The sequence below is a fragment of the Salvelinus sp. IW2-2015 genome, linkage group LG15 (assembly GCF_002910315.2).
Source record: "Salvelinus sp. IW2-2015 linkage group LG15, ASM291031v2, whole genome shotgun sequence".
Classification (NCBI taxonomy): Eukaryota; Metazoa; Chordata; class Actinopteri; order Salmoniformes; family Salmonidae; genus Salvelinus; species Salvelinus sp. IW2-2015.
The window spans coordinates 11,474,318-11,501,296 of NC_036855.1; the positions used below are offsets into that span (position 1 = coordinate 11,474,318).

Here is a 26,979-nt window from a genome sequence, read left to right on the forward strand (position 1 = left end):
AGGCATGGATTTTTTTTAGGGTGCATTACTGCCACAGGGGATGCCGCCGTGAAATTCTAGGCATTATCAAGTGCTTGTCAAATTGTGAATGAGTGACTGATGTAGTATGTACAGCCTGCCAAAAAAACTATGCAGAGCTCATGCCTTTCATGTGACTTTTTTCAAAACACCATTAGAGTCGCATCATGTAGCCTTACAATGTATTAAACATCGAAACATATTTCCCAACGTTTGTAGAACAACTAAAGTTACATTAATAACTCTAAATTAAGCATATAGGAGTACCTAATTATTTGCTAACCACTCGACACAGAATAGCCGTATGTGCGCACTCCCTCAAACCATTTGGATATCCTTTCTATTTTATTCAGCTTTGTTCAATTGTATTCTTCATACTATAAAATAATGCCACAGAATTCCAAGCAAATCTTGTCTGCTAAATAAACTAGTGTAGCCCACAGCCATTTGGCATAGCCAGATCAGGACAACTAATAGTATGCTATTCTGTTCTTCTGAAATAGACTACATTTTCTTCATATCAACGGTCAATTACCATGAGACCGACAGTTATTTGCTTGACAATCACCTGCTAACGAAATTTTGTGACCGCCACAGCCCTAACTTAGAAATGTTTCCCTCTGCGCCATGTCCTTACAGAACACCAACAAGCTCCCATCTCTTAACACTTTAGCATTGACAACTTCCACAATCAACTATTTTCACACAGCTTTCAACCTTATCGAACTCCTCTTTCCTCCCTAAACTTCAGAATCACTTTATGCTCCTCCTCACCTCCATGCTCCCCTGCAACATATCTTGCCCTTCCTCGGCACACTCTACCTCCGAACTGCAGCTGGCGTTGGAAACTGATGCCCTCATCAAACTTCCTTTTCATTCATCTCGGCCTCTATAGACCTCTCGATCCCTTTCAAACCCCTACTCTCTACCGCTTTCTTTTTCCTCTTTCCAACTCCCCCTTTATTTTTACCACTATGCTCCATACTTGCTTCACTTTCTTCTCCATCACGATCTCCTACCATCTCTGACCCAGTCACAGCACAGCTGTGTTGAACCGCCGCCACAGTCAAATGTGATTGTTTCAATCCGAAAGACAGATACGTAGCAAAGCGTGAGCCCGATGTTGGGCCTCTTAGTTTAGAAACTGTGTTGTAGTTTCGTAACTATCTTACATAATTAGTACGTTGTCAGTTCGTCGCAACAACGGAACATTGTTTAACCCTAACCCTTACCTAAACCTAACCATTTTACATGTATACTTCAATGGGGTAGGGCTATCCCAAGAATTACAGATAGTTCGGACTTCGTTTGTAGGCGGGGAGGAGCAAGATTGAGTTGTGCAGGGTAGCCCAATGACCACTCAAAACCCGCCCTAAAGGCCTGAAAACGAAACCAAAAATGTTTGCACAGCAAGAGAGGAGCAAGATATTTATACAATAAACCCCTTTCCCATAGCGTTATCGAGCCAATTAAGAAGGAATATCGTAGTAACTTGTAATGTTGTTAGAAGCAACATTTTCCTCAAAATAATAATTATTGCAAGCTATGACATAAAGTAATAAAGGAACTTGAATATGTGGCCAGAGAAAATATAAACTAACCAGATCATTTCCCATCAATGCATGTCGATTTAACTCGTATTACTGCTAAGGGCTGTTCTTAAGCATGACGCAACGCCTGGATACACCCATTACATGCTGACCAGACCAGACAAGTTGCGAGCGTCGCAAAATAAATTTAGAAATCCATGTTATTCAATTATTGCACCCACACTGCTTGCGCGCCAACGAGCATCTGCGACACCAAGGGCTAAAATAGATGTCGTTCCTATTCTGACGCAGATCGCGCTGCAAGTCCTGCCTCTCCCATCTCCTCATTGGTTTATAGAAGCATGTACCCACGTGCCATCTCCTCATTGGTTTATAGAAGCAGGTACCCACGTGCCATCTCCTCATTGGTTATACCCACGTGGGTGATAGAAAGACGAACTGTTTTGCAGGTAGTCGTGGTAATACAATGAAAGTTTAGATGCGATCCCCATATAATTTAAACGATGAAAAAGCCTGGAAGGAGGAGAGATGACTAGAAACGATTCGGTTGGCCGTTTTATGTGTGGATTAATTGTCGGAGTAGAAATCCTTGTGCATTTCAGGTAAAATAACAACTCAATGTTTATATCCCAGGACAAATTAGCTAGCAACAGCAAGCTTGCTAAATAGGACAAATTAACGTTAGCTAGCAAGTGCAAGCTAACTAGCTAAATTACCATACATGTTTAATGCTTTTCGACCTGTCCCCAAATTAATGTCATTGGTTCAAAGTTTGTTTTGATATTTTAACCTGCGTGTCGTGATCGCGTTTGGTGTGGGGGGACAAAATAAATTAATGCACGATAGCGCACGCGCGCAGCACCTGGGGGCAGCCCGCCAGGAAGTCCAGGATCCAGTTGCAAAGGGAAGTATTTAGTCCCAGGGTCCTTAGCTTAGTGATGAGCTTTGAGGGCACTATGTTGTTGAACGCTGAGCTGTAGTCAATGAATAGCATTCTCACATAGGTGATCCTTTTGTCCAGGTGGGAAAGGGCAGTGTGGAGTGTAATAGAGATTGCATCATCTGTGGATCTATTGGGGCGGTATGCAAATTGGAGTGGGTCTAGGGTTTCTGGGATAATGTTGTTGTGAGCCATGACCAGCCTTTCAAAGCACTTCATGACTACAGACGTGAGTGCTACGGGTCGGTAGTCATTTAGGCAGGTTAACTTGGTTTTCTTGGGTACAGGGACTATGGTGGTCTGTTTGAAATATGTTGGTATTACAGACTCAGTCAGGGACAGGTTGAAAATGTTAGTGAAGACACTTGCTAGTTGGTCAGCACATGCTTGCAGTACACGTGCTGGTAATCTGTCTGGCCCTGTGGCCTTGTGAATGTTGACCTGTTTAAAAGGACTTTCTGACATCGGCTACGGAGAGTGTGATCACACAGTCGTCCGGAACAGCTGGTGCTCTCATGCATGGTTCAGTGGTGCTTGCCTCGAAGCGCGCATAGTATTTAGCTCGTCTGGTAGACTCGTGTCACTGGGCAGCTCACGGCTGTGCTTCCCTTTATAGTCCGTAATAGTTTGCAAACCCTGCCACATCCGACGAGCCGGTGTAGTAGGATTCAATCTTAGTCCTGTATTGACTCTTTGCCTGTTTGATGGTTCGTCGGAGGGCATAGAGGGATTTCTTATAATCGTCCCGGTTAGAGTCCCGCTCCTTGAAAGCGGCAGCTCTACCCTTTAGCTCATTGCGGATGTTGCCTGTAATCCATGGCTTCTGGTTGGGGTATGTACGTAGGGTCACTGTGGGGACGACATCATCAATGCACTTATTGATGAAGCCAGTGACTGATGTGGTGTACTCTTCAATGTCATGGGAAGAATCCAGGAGCATATTACTGTCTGTGCTAGCAAAACAGTCCTGTAGCTTAGCACTTTTTTTTGCTTGTAAGCAGGAATCAGGAGGATAGAGTTATGGTCAGATTTGCTAAATGGAGGGCGAGGGAGAGCTTTGTATGCGTCTCTGTGTGTGGAGTAAAGGTGATCTACAGTTTTTTTCCAGTGATATCGTCATTTCAAAATATTGTCGCGACCTGCACAAACAGCTGTGTGTTATGAGTTATGCTGTTCGTTTGTTATGTTGGACTTACCAGTACCCAGTGTACGCGGGGTCCGACATGCCAGTCAACCTGCTATCTGCCAACCACGGGAATGCCTGGAATGTTCCGGTGCCGGGCATCCTTGTGGTGGGTGGAACAGGAAGCGGGAGGGGGTTGGCAGGGGGGTGGAGCACCACAAGTTTAAGACAATGCTTAGCCATTGTTCTCTCTTACGTTTTATCTTAACAAGAGATCGTCACGGATGTTTTATACTGTTATCCTTACAATGGAATATAAATCAATAGGCTACTTGATGGCCAACAGAGGCAAATGTATCATTCTCCATATTTAATGTCAGTTTCATTGAGGACTTTTCCCCCATAAAAAGAACCAAGCAAGGGAGTTCGATAACTTCCATTTCAAATGTCCACTCGGGCAGCCCAAGACCCAAGAACAGAGCATACATAAAACACATCGCTTGATACCGTTTTCTTAATTAAGCAAAGTCAACATTAGAATGCAGTTTAAAACACCGAGCAAATTGATATAATGCACTCTTGTGCACCCAAACTAGTTTCCAGTTATTTATCTCCATTATTTCTTGATGTGCATCAGTTCTAGCGTATTAATCTTTTATGGAAAAAGTGTTGGAAATAGGCATGTCTATAAGGACAATCTAAGGATGCATTCCAAACACTTAAAAGACACACCCTATCCCCGCAGCCATCAAAATTAAGAGACACTTTTAATGACTTATCATGACGTCTGACGAGTATACACTTGCAGGGCAAGGTGCGAGGGAGGATGTTGGGAAAAAGTTTGGATGTGGCAACACACATACCTACTTGTTAACAAAATTAAAGGAAGTTTCCTTTAAAATTATTCATGAATATTATCCTGCCAACCACTATATGAAGAAGTTTAAGGAAAACATCAACTCAAATTGCTCCTTTTGTAATGACCACTCAGAAACAGTGTTGCATCTTTTTTGGCATTGTATTCATGTAAGAAAACTGTGGCAAGACATCAGTAGATTTATAATTGAACACATTTATGAAGATCTTACACTATTGTGGAGCGATGTACTGCTTGGATTCTTTACCTACGATAGAAATAAGATGAAACATTTATGTAATTAGTTTCATTATTCCTTTGGCCAAATTTCATATTAACAAATGTAAATTTACAAACAAAAAACACATTTTCTTACCTTACAAAAAGAAATTGAACTGTATTTTAACACAATTAAATACTCTACTAACAAAAAAGCTGTTAGAATTATAAGTGTATGTATGTCCCTTAAGGTCCTTGTGTAATGTGATATTGTACCCCCTAGCTCAATTGTCCATTGTATATTATCCATATATACTTGTGTTCCCTCATGCACTTCCTGTATTGATTTGTTGTTAATAAAAAATTAAAAAACACAAAAAAAATTTAAAGGGTCGAGGGAGGAAGGAATGACTTTTAAATGGACCGCTCTTGCCCAGAAATTTGTCATCCCGCAACGATTGTGTTTTCAGCCACCCGTAGCTTGTGGGTGCTTTATACGCGCTACAGTCAATTGTGATTGCATGTCTACTTATTTTAACTATATAATTATACACCTACTGTATGATAGCTAGCAAATGAATTAGCTAACTAACGTTAGCCTGCCTAGCTGGAACTTCTGAAGGATTTTTTTTCTTCTAAAATTTCCAAAAACTAGGCAAACAAAAACATCATTACTTTTACGAGACGTGTTTGTGCACAATTTCTAACTTATTTACATTCGTTTTTACATACACTTGTATGTTAACTCCATATTGACGTTGAGATTTTACGTTTTGACTTTTCTTAGCGGATGTACAATCATCGCGAATTGAATTATGGGGCGTTTCAGTCCCTGAAGTGAACATAATTGTATATTCGCAAACTCCATTAAAAACGAGGGCTGAGGGGCTTACGTTGTAAACTTCCCTTGTTTGGACCGACGACAGATATGCCGGCGGGGATTCCCCAAGGACATAAGGCAGGGTAAGTGGACGAGAGTGTCTATTTTATTTGAAACGCAGCCTAAATAGCCAACCTACAACTGGTAAAAAGTTGTCACGACGTGCGCGCATGGTGCTCTCGATTACGTGACTCAGCCAATAACTGTAGCGCTCTCTCAACACACACACTCCTCCGCCGCCAATCACTCAGCAAAAACATGCTCACTGCCTGACAGTCATCAGCAGGTTTTCAAAGTAGACCAATTTTTAGGCCACACCGGAGTCGTGGTCAGATTTGACGAAAGGAGGACAGGAGAGAGCCTGTGTCGAAAAGGGACATAGCCGTGGTCAATCGCGTAATTTAAAGATTGATAATACAACAATTAGAATACAATGACACCCTTTAAAAAAACTCTAGAACAGGGAATTTGTGGTAATGCCATTAAATTGATGGCATTTTGGAAATATGAAAAACACGTGACTGATTCAGGTTATACAATTACAGCGCGGTATGAAACATAATAAAACATGTTTCCATTGGGATAATATTAAATGTAACACCAAACATTGGCGCGCCAGCGGCTCATCTAGAACAAAGATTGTCTATTATATTGACAAGATATTCAAGTAACCGCTCTAACAATGAAAATACATGCCCACAAAGATAGGAGGCGAGATCAGGTGGGACAATTCTAGCCAATGATAGGGCAGATACGCGCGTGAACAGGCCATAATGCCGCGTTTATTTGCTAGCTGGAACTAGGAAACTCAAATGTCCAACTTGCTAACAGGTTGAACGAGGCACGTGTCAGGATTTCCAATCGGAAAATGTGGCGCCAGACAATATTGACCGGCAACATTTAATTTACCGGACATTTGAGAAATGTACCAGACATTGGGTGCTTAACCTGATTAGGGCGTCAACCTAAAGTGTTCAGAATGACAAATCACATGGTCATTCATATTAACAGAACATGCATGTCAAGGATGTAACGATGAGCCAACGATTTTACCAAATTCTGATGTGCACTTTGAAAATGTTATAGTAAAAAACAGCAAAACCACTAGCCCATGTCAATCAACTATAGTATGTAATAAATGATATTTTTGATTAATAACAATACATAGTTAAAACTTGTTATAACTACTTCTTTCATAAGCATGGTCTGTTGTTCAACACACCCCATTTCTAAAGCACAAAATTGCTGAGGCACGAACAGGATACCCAGTGTTATAAAACTGCAGACCGCACAAAAACAGTTATGGAGCAATTAAACTAAACTGCCAGAGTAGGGTAATTGCTCAACATTCCTCCAGGCAGGGAACCTCTGGCCCTAAGACAACAACTGCTGGTTACTGTCTCCTCTTATCTCATGACTGCAGAAACACACAAGAATGCCACTGCACGAACGCACACACATACACACCCACACCCACACCCCTCTGTCGGGGCTGGGTTCCAAGGACAAAGAACACTACTAAGAACCAATGGAACATTGATATCAGCCTGAAGGGGACCGCCCTCCACTCACAGCGACCAGTCAGGAGTACRAACTGCCAGAATCTACCTACGTCATTTAATGTATAAAATGTAAATGCACTCCATGTTTCGGGACTCCTGTCGGCTAGTTCCTTCTGAGCTAAATGAATGAGTCCGTGCACGTTTTGCTCAGATATCTTTACATCCGAATAAACTGTCTTACTATATACCGATCCACCCTGTCCAGCGTCTTAACTTGGTCTCATTTCTCAAGTAACGAATCATCAACAAGTATAAACGTTTAGGCTACCTATTCTATTGGTCAGCTTGGCGAGAAAGAAATAGCCTATTCCAAACAGACTGGGACCGTTGTGGGACGATAGATCCCAAATTCATACAACCAGTAGGCTACATAAAAAAATAAGCAATGAGTCTGATGCAACAGATCAGAACGTCAATCTTAAAATGTTGATAAACTATTATTTCTTCACATTATAAGCGCAACAATGCAGACAAAGCAGTAGGCTACCGCGAATGTTCGTTCCACAATTCAATTAGCAGAAAACGTTGACAAAACGGGACTGCACATGTGAGTGGTTTCATGTGACAGAGATTAAAATATCCAGTTAGAAAGCGAGAATAGTCTACTTTGAAGCAAGGTAAGCCGTGCCTCGTGTATTAAAACGTTTAGGTTTCAAACAATTAAGTAGGCTATATGTTTTCAAAATGCATACTGCCTCCAGCTCATTGCAAAGTGGTGTGGGGCGAGTTGATGAACCCTGCCTTCCGTTGCCGTTTGATGCCGCGTTCAAAACAAATGGGGAAAACTAATGGGAAATCTACTTCCGACTTCAGTGTGTGAAGACAACTGGGACCTGGGGGGAAAAACGAGCTCCGACTGATAAATATCGCATTGAACGGTCATCCAACTAGGAATTCCAACATGGGAACTCAGGCCTCTTTCTAGAGGTCCAACTTTCGAACCTGAAGATCACTGACGTCATGATTTGACCTCCATTTTTCTGAATTCCCAGTTGTCTTGAAAGCAGCTCTTGCACTGTCGGACAGATTTTCCAGTCAGTCTCTGTATGCTGTACACCTGTGACCAGATACATAACAAATATACTGTACACATGCACCAATTTAATTCCACTAAATTATGCAAATTAACCTATAGACCGATAAGCATGACTTCTTCTCCAGGGCAATTGGCACCACATTCATTTATAGGCTTTTATTGCTGATTTTATTTATAGGTGTTTATTTTACGGGCTAACGGAAACCCTGGCATGTGTATAACTACAACCAGTTAGCAAGTATACATTTCAGAGTTTCCTAGTTCCGACTAGCGCATGAACGTGGCAATAGAGATAGGACTCATCTTTGTATGTGTGCCATTAAAGTGTCTATGACAGCAGACAGCATGGGCATAGACGCCATTTTAAAGTAGTACATGTTCTTCTTCATTGGCTGATTGCTCCCAATTCAAATGAATCCCCACCCAGTTGACTATTTTAAAGTGATGGAAGCCCTCAATGACAATGTCCATGCTAAAATGGGTTAAATGCATGATGCGTCTTCTATTTATCTCTATGAGAACCTGCACAACTCCAATATATATATATTTTTCCTTCCCAAAGTTGCCTAAATACCACTTAGGCCTATATCAGTGCATTCGTAACAACCTAACCATTACAAAACGTATATTTGACCAAATTCGACACTCATTGACCTCCATTCAAAAAGTCCTTACTTTGTGGACAGATTTTGGGTGGAGTAAAATCTCTTCCTCTCTGGTTAGTGCCAGTTCAACGCTCACTGCAGAGGGGTTAGTAAACGTCAGCTATCATATTTCATACTTCGAGAGGTAGCCTAATACGCTCCACCTGTTAGATAAAACTAAGACTTGAGCAAACATGTGCTCAATTTAGTAATAGTAATGGCGTCTATTTGTAGGCACCAACTCCGCCATTGTTCGTTGGACAAAGCCTATGAGGAAAATGAATGGCATTTGGGGGGGGGATAAACTCCGATAATAAGGTCTGTGGTAAACGCATGCTTAGGAAATCTTATACGTTTTGTTGTATGAGATAATAAATAAAAAATGTAAAGCACAAAGGCTTCATAATTCATAAAGGGCATGTTAACTGACTGCTATTCTATCATAGAACAAAACGTAGATCTAAGCCTGTGTAAACTGAAAACAGCAATGCAAAAAGGAAGAATTTAACATTATCAATTTGATTAGCTTGCTAGGTCTATTGAAAGACCAGAGCTGTGTTCGAATACTCATACTAACTGTACTATTTGTGACGTAATTTAGTATGCCAAAAGTTCTGGGTTGTCACATTCACCAAAATACGACGTGTACACGCATTGTACACTTTTCCGTACTTTTAAGGCTCATAATGCAAATCTTCAGAAAATGGGCGTGGCTTCATAAGGTTTTAAGATTTGAAGAAAATGGTCGGAATATATGCAGCCAAAGGATACATTCATTGCTATAACTAATTCTGACAAATGTTAAGAAAATGCTGACCAATGTAATGACTTTTCAAATAAATTACCTTACACATTATGTTGGTTGGCAATTTGTTTGCTACGCTTTTCTTACAGCAGTATGTACCGGTATGTTAGCTAGCTTCGATGTATTCATTGGCTACTAATACATCGAACTTGCCAGTGTATTTACTATATGCTAACTAACTACCCAACACTTATTGACTTGATTATTCCCGTAATTTAGTGAAGTGGTATAGTCATTGCGCCTTCTTAATGGATATTCGGGTGCGTTCGTAAATTCGTTCTGGCTATCTACTCCGATTTCAGAGCACTCTCGTCTGAGTACCTGTCCCAGAGCGCAGAATAATTGATGCATTTACGAACGCCCAACACCAGTTGAATATGGCGGGTGTCAGTAAACGTCGACAAAACAGCGTAATTCAATTGTTGCCAGTAGCACAGTTAGTCACTAACGTTCTAGATAACATGAAAACAGATTAACCAGCTCTGCTAGGGCAATGTGCCATTACTGAACGGACAAGTGTAGTCAGGGTAGCCATCTTTGCAGTTTTCCTGGTAAAATGGGCTACTTTTAAAATCGATGTCGCTGGTGAACATTTATTGCGGTGCACTTTAAAAGTGTCCCAAAAACCTGCAACCAATAAATAAAGAGATATGCCGCCAATGCATATCTCAAAAACAATATCGATTTCACTGTGACCTGCTGCTGATTATCAGGCAGTGAGTAGGCTGTTACTGAGTGAGTGCAGTGCGTCCTGATAACTTTTTACCAGTTGTAGGGCGGCTAGTTAGATTGTCATTATGGAGACACCCATTTCTAACCCCTTTTCCATCAAATATTTTAACTCGGTAGAATTCATATAACGGCGACAAAGGTCTGGATAACAACTCCAGACGCACCAAAGGCTTTCGATGAATTCGCTCAGAGTTGGTTTAAAGTAAACTGGAATCTAATGTTGACTTTCCTTATGGAAAACCGTATCAAGCAAAGGGGATTACACATGCTCAATTCTTGGGTCTCGAGCTTGCGCAAGTGGACATTTGCAATGGAAGTTATGGAACTCCCTTGGATGCTTCTGTTATGGGAAAAAGTCCACAATGAAACTCGCATTAAATGTGGAGAATGATACATTTGCATCTGTTGGCCATCAAGTAGGCTATTCATTTATATAGCCTACCATTTGATACAATCAGTGGTGCAACTTTGGTTTTAAAAGTGGGGGGGACATAACCTGGCAGGGTGTTCTCCCTCAGATTTTTTGGGGGCATCTAAAGCTAATTTCCTGCATTTCCACTAGGGCTGTCCATGACCCAAAAAATATTGTCTGATGCTTTAAGCACACTGTTTGATTAAATAATTAAGATACACAGATGACTCGGGAGCTAGAGATCAAGATAGCCTTACCAGAAGAAAAAATTGTTCCCAACCCTCCTTCTCCCGCTGCTGCTGGCCTTTGCAGATTCTGCCATTATGCTCCTGAAGTACTGTAGCACTTCAGACATCCCCAGATGGGCACATTTATAGGCCTACATTTGCAAGCAGGCCAGGTAGACTAGTCCTATTTCTATATGCGTAATCAGTTACGTGTCCTTACTCAACATTGACAGGAGCGTTTCAAACAAAATACAATAAATGTAATGAAATGAACAAAACCTTGTTTCTCACAAGTGTATTATAGGTTGAGAGTTCTGCAAAACATATGTCCACTCCAACAATGAGAATGAACAGTAAATTACTATAATAATATATTGAATGCATTAACAGAAATTACCATAACCAAACAGATATTGCAGATTAGAAATTATGAGAATTAACGGTAAATGTAGGCTACTACTGGTGATGTATGTAATGGGGAATTGATAGACAGCACACAATTAAGTTTTGAAACAATGAATACCCACAAAATAGCGGGATAGAGTGCATTCTGGAGAGAGACGTGCCTTTTGCATCTAAACCACAATCCCCAAATTCTTGGACCGTGACATCCCCGCAGCCTCTTCAATGGATTAGTCCACTGAGACAGGTGCAAATCATACAGGTGTCTTGTGTGCCATGAAATTTTTTTAACTATTTGCGACTGCTCGACTAAAATTTTTAATGTTTTCAGTACAGACCTCTTTTGTAATACAGTAGGGTATTCCATATAAGGCACCCCAACCTTATGAAAGTTGCATAGTTTAATCTTGTAATAAATTAAATCTAGTGATACATAACTTGACATTTCTGCCATCCATTGTGACAGGATAATCAACCTTCCAATTAATTGCAAAGCATTTCTTAGCCGCTATAAATGCTAGGTTACACAGTTTGTTCTGATAAGTCTCCAGTATAAACATTTCCAGCAAACAAAAACAGGGAGAAGGGATCATCTGTATACATGCTGAGATAAAAGATCATACTCTTTCCAGGAATTCAGATAGTCGTCATAACATATGCAAATATGTACGCCGATATTCCTTCTTAATTCGCTCAATAACTTTGCGGAAAAGGGTTTATTGGTTTAAATGTGCCAACTGTTCTCTTGCTACAAAAAAAAGGTTTTGGCCTAGTTTTCAAGCCTTGCAGGCTGTTTTGAGAGGCCATTGGGCTATATTTTTTTAGCTTGCCCTGGCAAACCTGAGTGTAGTGTTTGTAACGCAAGATGGAGGAGAGTCTGTCTCTCTCGGAGATCCGGAGCCTTCAACCGCAAGGGGGCATTGACATGGTCATTGAAATGCATTACATCCGGCAGAACATAACGTGCTTATGGGTAACGTGAACAAGGCTTAACATGCAACACAAATTGTGGAGCCTGCCAGAGTGCTTGATGAATGCTAATCTCGGTTACCCATAAGTAAAATTCGCGCGAAAATTGTACTTTAGCCATTTATATGTTAATCTGTCTACGAGAGATTAGATGCATGTTTGTACTTAAAAAATGTGAGATTACAGTGATCTTTATTTATTTTATTTTCAAAATCTTTATTTAACTAGGCAAGTCAGTTAAGAACAAATTCTTATTTTCAATGATGGTCTAGGAACAGTGCCTTGTTCAGGGGCAGAATGACAGATTTTTACCTTGTCAGCTCAGGGATTCGATCTTGCAGCCTTTTGGTTACTAGTCCAACGCCCTAACTACTAGGCTACCTGCCGCCCCTTTAGTTTAAACCTAGTTCAGGTTGATGTTAAAACATACACAAACTACTAAATGTTTATCTCTCTCTCCCAGGAGTGCATCTACATTTGGAAGTTGTCAACATGTTCTCTGAGGAAGAGCAGACATCCCCTACATCCTCCTCTTCATCGCCACCTCCATCCTCCCACTTCATCGGGAGGAAAGAAGACGTTGTCCAGGCCAAGCGTGTCACCAAGTTGGTGGGCGGGAGGGACGTGCTGGTTCTCTGCCACCAGGGCAAGCTCCACGCCATGGACATGCGCTGCTACCGTAAGGATCGGGTCATGGGTGTGTGCAAAATGGATGTTTGGGATAGTGGTGTATTTATTTTTTGGGTGAGGGAGCGACAATTTTATTTTCTTCATGATGTCGTAATTTCCTCAATCAAAGTTTGTACCAACAGATGTAGCCAATTGACTAGCCTATGATTATAGAATATGCATAAAATGCATCCTCCAATTGCAACATCTGCCTATGCCCACACATGTTGTCTAAAGAAAATGTTATATTTTTAATATCCTCAAATACCAAGTAAGGCATAGGCTACCTAATTTCAAAATAGGCCATCATCACTGTCAATGGTGAATGATAATTCTTCATATTTTACCAGTGAAACGTCCAAACTGCATCTTCGTGACAATCATTTGGTTGTTCTCAATCAGTTTCATGGTAATATGCATTTAGATCTTCTTGAATTACTGTTTCATGAGCGAACTAGAGCAGATGGTGTTAACAAACTAATAGCCTTTCTTCCATTTTATTTCAATACAAACATATATCTTGCCGAGTGGTGCGTTCTCTTGAGTTTTGGTACATGAGAAAAAAAATTGACTCTTCAGCTATCCATCCTAAAATATCATTCGAAATTAGGTGTTTTAGGTGTAACCGTAACGTTATAGGCCTACTATGGTATTACTGTATATTCAGTTCTCTTATGCAATCATTATGTGATCTTGCAAGACATTGATTCAGTTTTGATCTAACTTCTGCATAAAGTTCCCTCAGCGCTCACAACAGACAACCTCTGACAAAAGTCCCTCTACTTCTATTTGAGGTGAAAATGATGAATCGGACACCTTATCGATAACAACAGCTCATGGTCCTCCTGGAATCATTCGTTTTTTTGACTCAATGGAGGAACGTAGTCAGAGAAATGCTGATGAATGTCTTGCTCGAGCTGTGTATGCCACTGGCTCACCTCCGATGCTCACAGGCAATGTGTATTGGAAGAGATTTCTGAATGTTCTTTGCCCAGCATACACCCCTCCAACCAGACATGCTTTATCTACTCATTTGCTGGATGCAGAGTTCAACAGAGTTCGTGTAAGTCAAGCAAATCATAGAGACAGTAGACTGTATTGCAATAATCTCTGATGGGTGGTCGAATGTTCATGGGCAAGGAATAATTAACTACATCCTCTCCACCCTCAACCAGTATTCTACAAGTGCACAGAAACAAGGGACAACAGACACACCGGTCTCTACATTGCAGATGAGCTAAAGGCAGTCATCAATGACCTTGGACCACAGAAGGTATTTGCACTGGTGACGTACAATGCTGTGAACATGAAGGCTGCTTGGTCTAAAGTGGAGGAGTCCTACCCTCACATCACACCCATTGGCTGTGCTGCTCATGCATTGAATCTGCTCCTCAGGGACATCATGGCACTGAAAACAATGGATACACTCTACAAGAGAACCAAGGAAATTATTAGGTATGTGGGTCATCAAGTTATAGCTGCAAACTAAGTGAGAAGAATTAGAGCACCACATTGAAGAAGCCCAGCGACACCCGTTGGGGTGGTGTTGTCATCATGTTTGACAGTCTCCTGGAGGGGAAGGAGTCTCTCCAAGAAATGGCCATATCACAGTCTGCCGATATGGACAGCTCCATCAAGAGGATACTCCTGGATTATGTATTTTGGGAGAGAGTGGTAAGCAGCCTGAAACTCCTGAAACCTATAGCAGTAGCCATTGCAAGAATTGAGGGAGACAATGCCATCCTGTCTGATGTTCAGACTCTGCTTGCAGATGTAAGAGAAGAAATCCTTAATGCACTGCCCACTTCACTGTTGCTCCAAGCAGAGGAAACTGCAGTTCTGAAATACATCAAAAAGCGTGAAGACTTCTGCATGAAGCCCATACACGCCACAGCGTATATATTGGACCCCAAGTATGCTGGCAAGAGCATCATGTCTGGTGCAGAGATCAACAAGGCCTATGGTGTTATCACTACCGTGTCTCGCCACCTTGGCCTGGATGAGGGCAAGGTTCTTCACAGTCTGGCGAAGTACACTTCCAAGCAAGAGCTTTGGGATGGAGATGCAATATGGCAGTCGTGCCAACATATCTCATTAGCCACCTGGTGGAGGGGACTTTGGATCTGAGGCTCTTTCCCGTTGCCTCCATCATCCTCCAAATCCCACCAACATCAGCCGCCTCAGAGCGCAACTGGTCCTTGTTTGGAAACACACACACCAAAGCACTGACCAATACAAGGGTTGAAAAATTGGTTGCCATCCAGGCAAATTTTGGGCTTTTTGAGCCTGACAACAAGCCATCCTCAACAAGGTTGGAAAGTGACAGTGAAGATGAGGTATCAGAGTCTGATGTTCAAGAGGTGGACATTGAGGAGGTCCAGGGAGAAGACATGGAAGCCTGAGAGGAAGACAACCAAAGCTTTAGTTTTATCATTTTACAGACGTATGTTGAAAATGTTTTTGGAAGATGCGATGGATCATTGGGGATCATTCAATATTCCCTTTTGTTGTTCAGTGAAATCATCCCATGTGAAGAGTCAATTAATTTAATTAAAGTTCAATTCATAACTACATTGTTTTTTTTTCATTTCTATTGGAAGGATTTAATCATTTGCAATTGTCTACTTATGATAAGTTAAAAGGTTTGTTTCTGTCTCCATATGATATGGTAAATATATCAAATGCAAAAAACATCTACATTTAAATGGTATTAATATTAATTCTCATATATTTCCCACAGAAAGTTTCCACCTCTGAATATTCCCTAAAATGTGCAACCCTAGTCTCAACCAATAGCAGGCTAAATATCCCAAGCAGGGGTACAGCAACTTCTTGAGAGGGTCAGGCTCCTTGGGCTTTATGGTGACCCCTCTGGTTTGGGTGTCCTTGGCAGGACGGTGTCGCCCACTTAGGCCATTCTGATTGGCCAAAGTGGTCAAGCCTCCAATGGGCCTCTGCAGTGCACATGTAACAGTATAGCTTCCGTCCCTCTCCTCGCCCCTACCTGGGCTCGAACCAGGGATCCTCTGCACACATCAACAACTGCCTCCCACGAAGCATCGTTACCCATCGCTCCACAAAAGCCACGGCCTTTGCAGAGCAAGGGGAACAACTACTTCAAGGTCTCAGAGCAAGTGACGTCACTGATTGAAACGCTATTAGCGCGCACCCCACTAACTAGCTAGCCATTTCGCATCGGTTAAACACACATGTAGCTTATAGTTCTTCATCATTCTTACCACTGACAGAGAAGACAAGGAAGAAACCACCATGTACCTACCTCTAGGCTGCTATACATATTTATTTGGTTTGTCATTCTATTGTTTTTCATTATAGTGGTAATTAAATAGAATTTATTTATAATTTATCCGAATACATTTTCCAGAAATAGTTTTACCAGCTGTGTGTGTTCTCATATTGAAGAAAGTGAGGGAGCACCGCTCCTCCGCGCTCCGGCAGAACTACACCGCTGGTTGGGGAAAGGAATAGATTGGGGCTAGAAAATTCCACTCCTCCAAACCAACATTCCCCATGTTTTACGATGGACAGCATATCAGTTGACCTTTAAAAGCAGCACAATAAAGTCATTATTAGGATTCGCCCAATAATGGAATAAAGGAGCTTAACCTTACTATATAGTCCAAGGACCTTACATGTTCTGTTTAGAGGTGAATTGGCTCTGGTAGCCAAAACAGCCAGATACTCCATTTAAACATGAATCGATTCTCAATTGCGGTGCAGTACGGTTCTAGAAACATGAAACCCTCTACTTTCATATCACAAAAAAAAAAATTCACAAATGCAAAATATACAGTTTTAACATTTGCAGCCAACAGTATTTTCCTGTGACAACATGTTTGTGGTGTCCGTCTTCCATTTAGCCTACACACAGGTGTTCGGCAATAGCTAATTAGTTTAGGTAGTCGACTCTGTCTCCCGCCTGTTTTCCGTAAACAAGCGCAGTAACAAGAAAATATGGCCGTGTGGGAACCCTAACCCTATAAAAGTGTGTTGTAATTTAACCTTTTTGAAATGATTATTTATTGTGATATAAAAGATATGTTCCTTATGTTTCCAAAACCGTACCGCAAATGATGTGTGTTAATGTTTTAGAACAAGCGTCGGGGATCTTAAAGGAGAATTTTCCTATTTCTGAATTAAATAATAAAAAAAAAAATGTAAATAGAATGTTGTAGAAGGGTCCAGACATGTTCTATTTTGTGATTTGGCTTGTTTTTGAGAAACTTACCTCAGCCGCTATTCACTTCATTGCCCTTTGTGTGGTATCAGGGCATGCAAAAGACATGAACAAGCTCCAAAAACACCCAAATACGTCCTTTTAGAAACGGACATGCTCTCAGTATAGTGATGTAGGTTGTTAGATGTTAGCGTCTATGAATAGGCTATACTATCTATCCCTGACACTGAATTCCAGTGGTGTTGTACTGTCTTATCTTGCCAGATACCGGTGGACCACTGCAGGAGGGAGATATCGAGGTCAGTCGTCTGATTTCTCTTTGACCTACTACTTGTTCCACACTGTCCTCATCAATCCTGTTCTTTACCAGGAATCCCAGGCTCTTTCTCCATTGTCTCTCCTCGATTCCTTGCGTCCTCTTTCCTTGCCTCATCAAAACGCAGTGGAGGACCGTGTCAGACGGGAGGGATCTTCTTCATTGCATTTTGAAAAGGGAGCTAGGACAGACATTTGAGAAGAGCCCCACTCTTCTCTCTCCTTCCTACAGCTCATTCTCATAGCTAAACAATCTTTTGTGTTTTTCTGTTTGTTTGTTTGTTCATTCATTCATTTCTCTGATGTGCCCAGGAGTTTGACGGGCGGATGTGCATCGTGTGTCCGTGGCACAAGTACAAGATCACGCTGGCAGAAGGCGAGGGGCTGTACCAGGCGGTGAACCCCTCGGCTACACCCCCTAAACCCACCTGGTGCTCCAAAGGGGTCAAACAGAGAGTTCACCAGGTCACAGAGGTCAACAGGGATGTGTATGTCACATTTAACGACTCACCAGACACCATTGACTCTGACTTCTACCAGACAGAGAGATACAGGGCCACTATGAATAAGGCCCAGCCCAAGACTAAGAAATTACACGAGAAGGTGACAAGCAGGAAAGTGTAAGGATTTGGGCCATTTTGGTTGGGGAAAATACTAAATGTGTCTTTCGTTAGCGCTGTGGAATAGTAAACGGGTGGTGCAGGTACAAGACTGACTAAGTACTTCCCTATCAGCAGCTCAAAGCGTAATCTCTGGGTTATCCTTTCGTATCCTCCAGTACACTAATTGAGCTCAATCTTAATCTTTTCCAAGTTTTCAAACTTGTACACACTTAAATATGTGTTTGAAGATTTTCTGTTTTTGTACAGGTGCAGACTTCCTATATTTCTTCAGTTTTGTTTGACTTGTAATGTCTGCGTCTATACAGCAAACGACTTCAAGAACGAAAGCAGAACTAGTTAACATTTGTCTTTTATTTTATACAAAAGATAGTGGTTAAGTGATATAATGATGTTTGGATGTAAACATCACTGGAGGAATATTACTGGAGGAACCGAGACAGGCCTACAGTCATGAAGATAGACTGGTGACAAACGAAGAAACTTCCTCTAACATCAGCGCTATAGATGACACACAATGTTTGGTCTCAGTTCAGCAGACAGACCGAAGGCAAGGGGTTTTCCAGGTGGTGCAGATATTCACAGCTGTCTGTGGCCAAAAAAGAGAAGGACAGAGAGATGAGAGGCTGTGTGGAAAAACAGGTGAGCTAGAACTGATACCCTACACAGTCACAGTATCAAGAAGAAGCCTTGCACAGAATAGTGTGAAATGTTGTTCATCGCAGTACCTGAAGATCATTGCAGCGATCCGATTGACTTCAGCATTCCCTCCAGTTTCCCACTCTTATCCAGCGCTTTAACGTCACTGCCCCCACCAACACACTTCTTACCGATGAACACCCGTGGCACCTTCACACACACACATTCATATGGATTATTAGGCAGCAGCAATATTATGTTTTTCAATTAATGTAGGAATTTGATCATGATGTTATCAACATTGCAAAGTATCAGATTGTTTTCATTTCCCTAATGTACTGTTTTGCTGACAATTCAATGGGAAATCTGGGGGCTACAGTAACCCATTGAAATGAATGGATTTAAGCCTCGTGCACACGGTTGTGTCGAACTGTATGCTTTCCAGTGGATGCCCATTCATTTCAATGGGAGGCAATCCGCACCACTGCAACTCATCTGCCAGACTATGCAGACTAGCAGTGTTTTGGATTCGTCCAATTTGTGCGTTGCTTTTCTGTGCGGTATCAGACACAGAAATAGATCAACCACCGAATAAGTTTCTAATGTGTAGCATGATTATTTTTGTTCTGATGCAGTACATAAATTGCGAAGAATACTTAACATTTACCGTACAGCAATGTAATGATGCAACCTGTGTGCACGCGGCGTTAGGCGCGCTTCAAAACCCCATTGCGCAACTTCTGCCCGCCATTCTGAACATGGCTCATTTGCTGAGTCACTGACTGACAGTGGCAAGACTACAATTAAAGTATGAATACACTATAACAATTAGGCTACTTTTATGTACTTTGAAGGGTTGCCATATACGAAATAAATGTTTTATATGGCTCCTTCTGCGGGGGAAAAACTGTCGGTTGGTACAAGAGTTAAAAAACAGGCTAGTAAAAGTCTAGAAATGGCTGGATAACAAAGCGAAACATGCATTCAATTACCGTTCGTTCACCTGTTATTTTATTTAGGTAATCCTGGATTTCACTCATGTCATCTCGTCCAGTGATGTCTATGAATTCCAAGTGTCCAGATTTGAATCCATACTTTGACAAAACATATTTTGCCATTACGCAATATGGGCATGACGGTTTTAGAAACACGACTACTTTGTCCCCTTTAATTCTGGCCGTAACGAATTCCTGAGCCATGTTGCTATTTAGAGAGCCGCAGCGTTATTAATAGAGTAATCCAACAGATTGTAAATATTTATGACTGAAATTGAGAGAGAGTTGGCGAAACCATAGCCAGGATAGATTCCAACCTTACTCTTGATTACAGCTGCACTGGGGTCGGACAGGCTTCCTGTTTAGATTAAGAGACTGTGGAGCCAGCGCAAGATATGACTCAGAAAACGTATCTCAATACAGGCATGAGAAAAGCTTTGTAGTGAGAAAGAATTGTCCCATTATCCCGTAAAGCACGTCAGCTCAAATTTCAATCTGTCAAAATTGTACATGAGATCCATACAGAACTGAGTATTATAAAACACCTTTCTAATCAGTTGTACAAAATTGTATTCGATTTTATGGGGTGCGTGAAAAAAATCACAATGCAAGTGGTGAGATGCGCATTATGCCTATTTGTTGAAGAAAGTGTTAATTGTTCTGGGTAATAAAACTAATTTGAATAAACAAAAATAAGCCCCCCATCATAATTCATTTTCACTTTTGTCCAGTTGAGTCTGCCCTTACCCGACGAAAGGATGAAGTGTAGTTGTAGGCCTAGTCTTGACCACCTTATTCGACTACGATTCTAGACCAAGACTGGGAGGGTCGAGACTAAGACAAATTCCAAACCAATAAATATTTTGTGATTCTAAAAAGTTATTTTCCAACACCAATTTTGCCAAAATGTCTCCTGGCCATCCGCAGTCTGCAATCACAGATTATACATCAATTAACATATTGTTTCGAGACTGAGTCAAGACCGAGTAGATCGGTGTGCGATCCTGAGACAAGACAGAGACTATCAAAAAGCAGTTTTAAGACTACGACACTGAATCTCACACCCGTTTTTTTGTGTGTTGTGCACTACCTTCACTGTACTGTTAAACGAGGTTGTTGCACAGAGACTTGACCAGATCACTTTCAATATTGCCTCAAAGATCAATACTTAAAGTTGAGCCTATATATTATTGTGCCTTAAGTTGTAGCTACATCGTTAACCTGGAATGTTGGTGTGAGCTGTTTAAAGAAATGCTCTCAGTTTATGCCTCCTCACACACCAAAAGTAGGAAACCTATGTCATAAAGTCATACAGCATTGTCTTTACATGTATCAGGTGGTTTAGAGTGGTTTAGCGCACTGGGCCAGTAACTGAAAGGTCACTGGTTTGAATCCCCGAGCCTACTAGGTGAAAAATCTGTGTACCCTTGAGCAAGGCACTTAACCCTAATCGCTCTGGAGCAGAGTGTCTGCTAAAATGTAAAAATACCCACACACAATAACACGTGTAACCAAATACATGGTGTATAGTCCATTCAAATTGAATAGGTGTGCTTTTCACACACAGATCATCTGTTGATTTAGTGTCTCTAGCGAGCAAGAGGGTATTTTATTAACTGATGAAACATGGCCTGCTGCGGCCACAGCTGTCTCCTTCCAGGAAAATGGCATCACGACACAGGCAGTCTTCATGTATCATTGCTGTCGGGGTCATGTATTATGTCATGTATTGCAGTGTGGCTGCCTCTTTCCACCTCTTCCTTTCCCCGATCCCTTGCAAACCAACATGAGAGAACCTTAGGAGTGTCCAGTCCAACCCAACTTCTACTGTAGTGTTAAACACTAAAACGAGGTCTATAATACATATCATTGGACTGATAATAAAACACACAATTCAAAAGATGACAAGATAAGGTACCATGTTGTCTACATGGCAGGCTCACCATCATGTAAAACAATATAATGACGGGCTATTTTCCTCTTCATACAAGGGTTTGGTGTTTTTCAGTACGTTGAGGGGAACACCTCAGTATGTCTCACTTGCTCAGGAAGGGCAGCAAATGTCATAGAATTGTCCAGAATATAGTTCACACATCTCTCCTGTGCTCGTCTTTTAGACAGAGGCTGGATGTGCGCAACTGGTGTGTGATGAGGGACTAGAGGCCAGTAGCACTAATTAGAGGTTACCGAGAAAGGATTTAGAGGATGTTAAGTTTTGAAGAAATGTATTACTTTTGTCAGGCAGTTTTCTTTATGAGTGAGTAAGTGAAGTTTAGATGGTGAATTAGGTGTCATGACACGAGCAATGCACCAGGGAGCGATCTTACTGTTGAAATGAGTACAGTACCCTAGTACTGTAGCCTTCTCCATTTGTGTATTTCTATTCAGTGTACAGTCCTCACATTTTGCTACATTATTTATTTATTTATTTTATTTATTCTACAGATCTACACAACCATATCCACATTTTCAAAGTGAAAGAAAAATATATATAATTTCTTGATTGCGTGTGTCTTCCCACCTCAGTGTTGATACTTGGTGAAATCACCTTTGGCATCCATTACAGCTGTGAATCATTTTGAATAATATTCGACCAACTTTGCACAACTCTTCGGGCAACAGATGTCCATTGTATTTGTCTAAATCTAGTGGTAAATTATTGATTTAAGATTAAATGTTCAGTATGGGGGGGGGGATATCTAGCCTTAATCAACGTCCACAGCTTCCAGGGTGTAATTGTTGGGGGTTAACTGCCATGCTCAAGGGCAGAACAGCTCAGGGATTCGAAACCGTAATCTGGTTACTGGCCCAATGCTCTTAAACGCTAGGCTACCTGCCACCCCTACAGTCCAACTGAGAAAATAATATGCTAAGCATAAGAGTTTGACTTTACAGTTGACCAAGAGATTAGGGAACTGTGTGCATTCTAGGTTCATGTTGATAGAACACAGAAGGCTCACATTATACCTAATGATGCTATTCACCATTTTATTTAAACAAGTTTACCAAGTCAGGCTTTTTCAAGGAGGTCTTTCTTATGCAGTTTGCACACATTTGCCCACAGATCAAGGAGGCAGGCCATTGAGGCCAATAGCACTCCAATGAAAAACTCCTGTTTCCTTTCACCATCTACCACCTCGCTCTCTCACGCCACCTCCATCCCCAATCCTAGCCCCTGGGACTAAACTGCTGCAGCTTGCTTACGGTATGTTGATCTGACCACCACATCTGGGACTTTGGCATGGCGGAAATAAGCCCCAGCAACATGCCTGGGGGACTGACTTCAAAAGAGGAATGAAGGACAGACAGAGACAGAAAAAGTGGTGAGGGAGGGAAGAGAGAGCACATGTGCATGTGTGTCTTCATGCTTACTGTTGACTGATGACTGGCCACAGCAGTTGCTGCTCCCTTTAGGGGGGGGGGGATTGAGCGACAGGCCAACAGATGTACTGCTGCATTTTTATCAGGGGTGTCATGCACCCCAAAAAAACTGAAGGGGGAAAAAAATATGCAAGGATGGCTGTGGGGTTTTTGGGAGAATATTGCATTCAAACACCTGAAACAGCTTTTTCCTGCAACCTAGAGCCATAATCATTATGCTTGATTCTATGTTTTGTTTTTTTATGTCTATCTTTTCTGCATATCTAAGCATACCTCTTGAGCTGTCTGTATCCTCCTGACTGGTTGTTATTTTTTTAAATAAGCTAAATATTCTTCTTTGAGTCTCTGCTAAAATCCGTGTAAAAGATTGAAAGGAATGTGAGTCTTATTCAGTACATTTAGTAGTTGCTTGCTTTTCTAATGTATACCAACATTGCCAGCACATATGCTAGCTAAGATAGTTAGACAAGCTAGCTACTCTAACTCGGTTGATAGCCTGAAAAGGCTAGCTAGTTATGAGGTTGGGAGATTGGGAACCTATCTGGACTAGCTAAAGCAAACTTCATAAAATTGCTAGCTAGCTAGTAGTATTACAGAGAAACAACAAAATCTATAAATTCATCTGTTTTTATTTTTACAGGACAAATTGTTGGGGGCACGTTTCCCTGTGACGCCTCTGAATATTATCACTGGTGTGGTAGGTTCATGGTGAGTGGGTGGTAGCCTGGCAGGGAAAGGGAGGTGAAGAGAGTCAGGTACGTTGGTGATTGTATTGATGATATGAGCAGAGGTTCGGGTCAAGGGTCAGGACAGGAATACAGAGAAGACATGCTAACTAACCACATCACACACATATGGCACAGGCTCTTCTCACTCCTTGTATTTTCATACTAAACAGCACTTCTAACACACCATATCTGCTCCTTCTCCTGTTTTATGTACCCATCCCGTGTCCTACTGAGCAGTCAGCTCCCCACTGTGTTCCTCGATCTTGTTACTCCTGTTAATCAGTTTAATTTCACAGTCTTCTAGACTGTCCATGGCATATGTGGAATTCACAGGAGACTAGTGAGGTGAGGACGGCTAATAACACATTATGGAATGGAGTGAATGGAATGGTATCAAAACATGGAAACCAGGTGTTTGAAGTGTTTGATACCATTTCATTTATTTTGTTACAAACATTACTATGAGCTCGTCCTCCCCATTTAACCTGCCACTAGCCGCTTATGGTGGACCTATAGGTAGTTTTGGCCAGTAAAACTGGAACCAGACATTGTCATTCCTGACAGACTAGCCAGAGCGCACGCTATATTTGGTGACCAAAGACCACTGCTTGTCACAGGAAACATCTCCTAGATTCTTTTATTCACCCCCACATACATACAGACTATATGCTAATTATGCCCTTTATTTTAATGTGTGTTTGAGAATGTTATTTGTGTACTACATTGAAGGCTGATGACTAGAAGACAACTTGTTAGACATAACCCACTGAGCACAAGATGTTGAAAATACATATTTTGGAAAATACATCCTTTGAACATCTTGTGCTCAGTGGGTTATATCTAACAAGTTATGCCTTGATAGTCACCTGTAGTAGAGTGCTTTGTAGAAGTTGCTATTTGTGGTGAAGTTGTCCTGCTCTCCTGAAGACTGTGCTAGTACCTTTAGATAACAATTAGGACTTGTTCTGTTCCTCTCTGTTACAACCTGGCATACCTGTTTTACTGCTATGTGGAGCAACTGTTGAGATTTGTAGACTGAGATGCGCGCGCGCACACACACACACGTTTTTGTTCTTCTATTCTCGTGGGGACCTCAAATTTATTTCCATTCAAAATCCTATATTCCTTAACACCAAACCTAATCCTTACCCTAACATAATCCCTAAACCTAACTCTTAACCCATAAACCTAACCACTAATTCCCCCCACAAACACACGAGGAAAAAATGTATTTTTACAAAGAAAAAAATAAACAAAGAGCTGATTGGCTTTCAGGCATTGATTAATTATATTTATAAAAGTCACCTTGTCCGAGAGAGATTTACATAGTTGTCAAAATGTCACACCAGGGTAAGCCTACACAAAACACAGCCCTTATTTTAAGTGTTTCTAAAATCCCCTATGGGAAAGATGAATGGTGGAAAAACAATTGGAACCATTTCCCTGTTTGACCGCTAGGTTTTATGGGTATTATGACACATCCACTGTGGGGCTCTATACTGTTCCATTTAAAGTGAAAAATCTGAGTCTCAGCATCACTGTTACCATGGAATTGCCCATGCCAGCCTGGGTTGAGGGTTCAAACAGTATTTGAAACTTAGCACTAGTTGTGCCTGATTGAGCCTGTCAGTGGATGAATAGAACCCCTGTCCACCTGGCACTCCAGGCAGGCTCAAGCACATGCACGATTTGAACCCTAGTCTGTTGTGTGTGAAAAGGTTGTGGGGGGGAGGAAGTCCCTCGAATGCAGTGTAAGTGCTTTTCCCGTTCCCGTTTTTCCACTTGTTATGTAATCCCACACTGGCTGGTCGGCAGCCCATTGGAGTCTGCTCACGTGCATGGAGACTAGGGGGTGGGGGAATATAGTTATAGGAGATACTATATAGGGGCAATGGGAGAGTGTGGGAGATCAAGTTTGGGCAGCCATGGTTTTTCTTTTGGTTGGGAAAATGTGTATGTAAAGTATATTGTGTATGCCTATGTGTGATTAAATATGTGCTTGTATGAGGGATTGTGTATGGGAGAGTGAGGAAAACATAATAGTAGAGAAATTGATATCTCACCCCAGGACCCTACTGGGTCCGAAGTTCACCACCCTGACACCAACCCAGGATGTATTCCTCCATTGCTATGTCCCTTAGTGCAGTGACACACTCTCACAATCACTCGTTTTATCTATTTTTTTCCCCAACTCTCTCACTCTTTCTCGTTCTCTCTGCTGGGCCTATAGGCGGTTGAGGCTTTAAACAGTCTGTTGGGATAGAGTCCCTCATTGGGATAGAGTACAGGCTGTGGGAGATGACATGGTTAATGGAGAACATGATAACCACGTTGGCATTCTGTGTGCAGCTGCACACGTGTGTATCTACTTCCTTATAGTGTGGCTTAGGGAGAATGCATGCTGCTGCATGTGGGTCTAAAATTGTCCTTTTGCATGTACCGGATATGGATCTTTGTGTGTGCATGCATTCACAGTACAAATATGACTGAGCGAGTTTTAGATATGTGTACATATGTATTTAGGTTAGTCCTGTATGTACACATCTCAGGAGGCTGCTGAGGGGAGAACGGCTCATAATAATGTCCGGAACGGAGCAAATGGAATGGAATCAAATACCTGGAAACCACGTGTTTGATGTATTTGATACCATACCACTTATTCTGCTCCAGTCATTAACACAAGCCCATTCTCCCCAATTTAAGGTGCCACCAACCTCCTGGGGTACACATGTACATACTTACTGCATATGTATTAGTGGAGGCTGGTGGGAGGAGCTATAGGAGGATGGGCTCATTGTAATGGTAGGAATATCATAAATGGAATGGCATCAAACACATAGAAACCACGTTTGACTTCATTTCACCTATTCCAGTCCAGCCATTACAATGAGCCCGTCTTCCTATTGCTCCTCCCACCAGCCTCCACTGATATGTATAGGTTCATTTGTGCACAATCACACACAGCCATGTACACCACATACTTCACACCTGTTTGTGATTTCAATCATGAGCGTGTGAATATTTTCCTGCCCATGCATTGAGTGTCAAACAATTCCAAC

The 26,979-nt window shown here is 41.6% G+C and overlaps 2 protein-coding genes across 2 annotated transcripts; one reads left to right on the forward strand and one right to left on the reverse strand.

Annotated features, from left to right (window-relative positions):
* Positions 1–5,483: 5,483 nt before the first annotated feature.
* Positions 5,484–20,514, forward strand: LOC111974523 (Rieske domain-containing protein-like). Its single transcript, XM_024002271.2, has 4 exons — positions 5,484–5,669; positions 12,839–13,054; positions 17,507–17,541; positions 17,870–20,514. Exons 2-4 carry the CDS (start codon positions 12,868–12,870, stop codon positions 18,179–18,181), a joined length of 534 nt encoding a protein of 177 aa, XP_023858039.1. The 5' UTR covers positions 5,484–5,669; positions 12,839–12,867; the 3' UTR covers positions 18,182–20,514.
* Positions 18,514–20,015, reverse strand: LOC111974524 (glutaredoxin-1). The gene is made up of 3 exons (XM_024002273.2): positions 19,809–20,015; positions 18,906–19,026; positions 18,514–18,766 (listed from the first exon to the last, which is right to left on the reverse strand). The coding sequence occupies exons 1-2, from the start codon at positions 20,013–20,015 to the stop codon at positions 18,913–18,915; spliced, it is 321 nt and encodes a 106-aa protein (XP_023858041.1). The 3' UTR covers positions 18,514–18,766; positions 18,906–18,912.
* Positions 20,515–26,979: the final 6,465 nt, after the last annotated feature.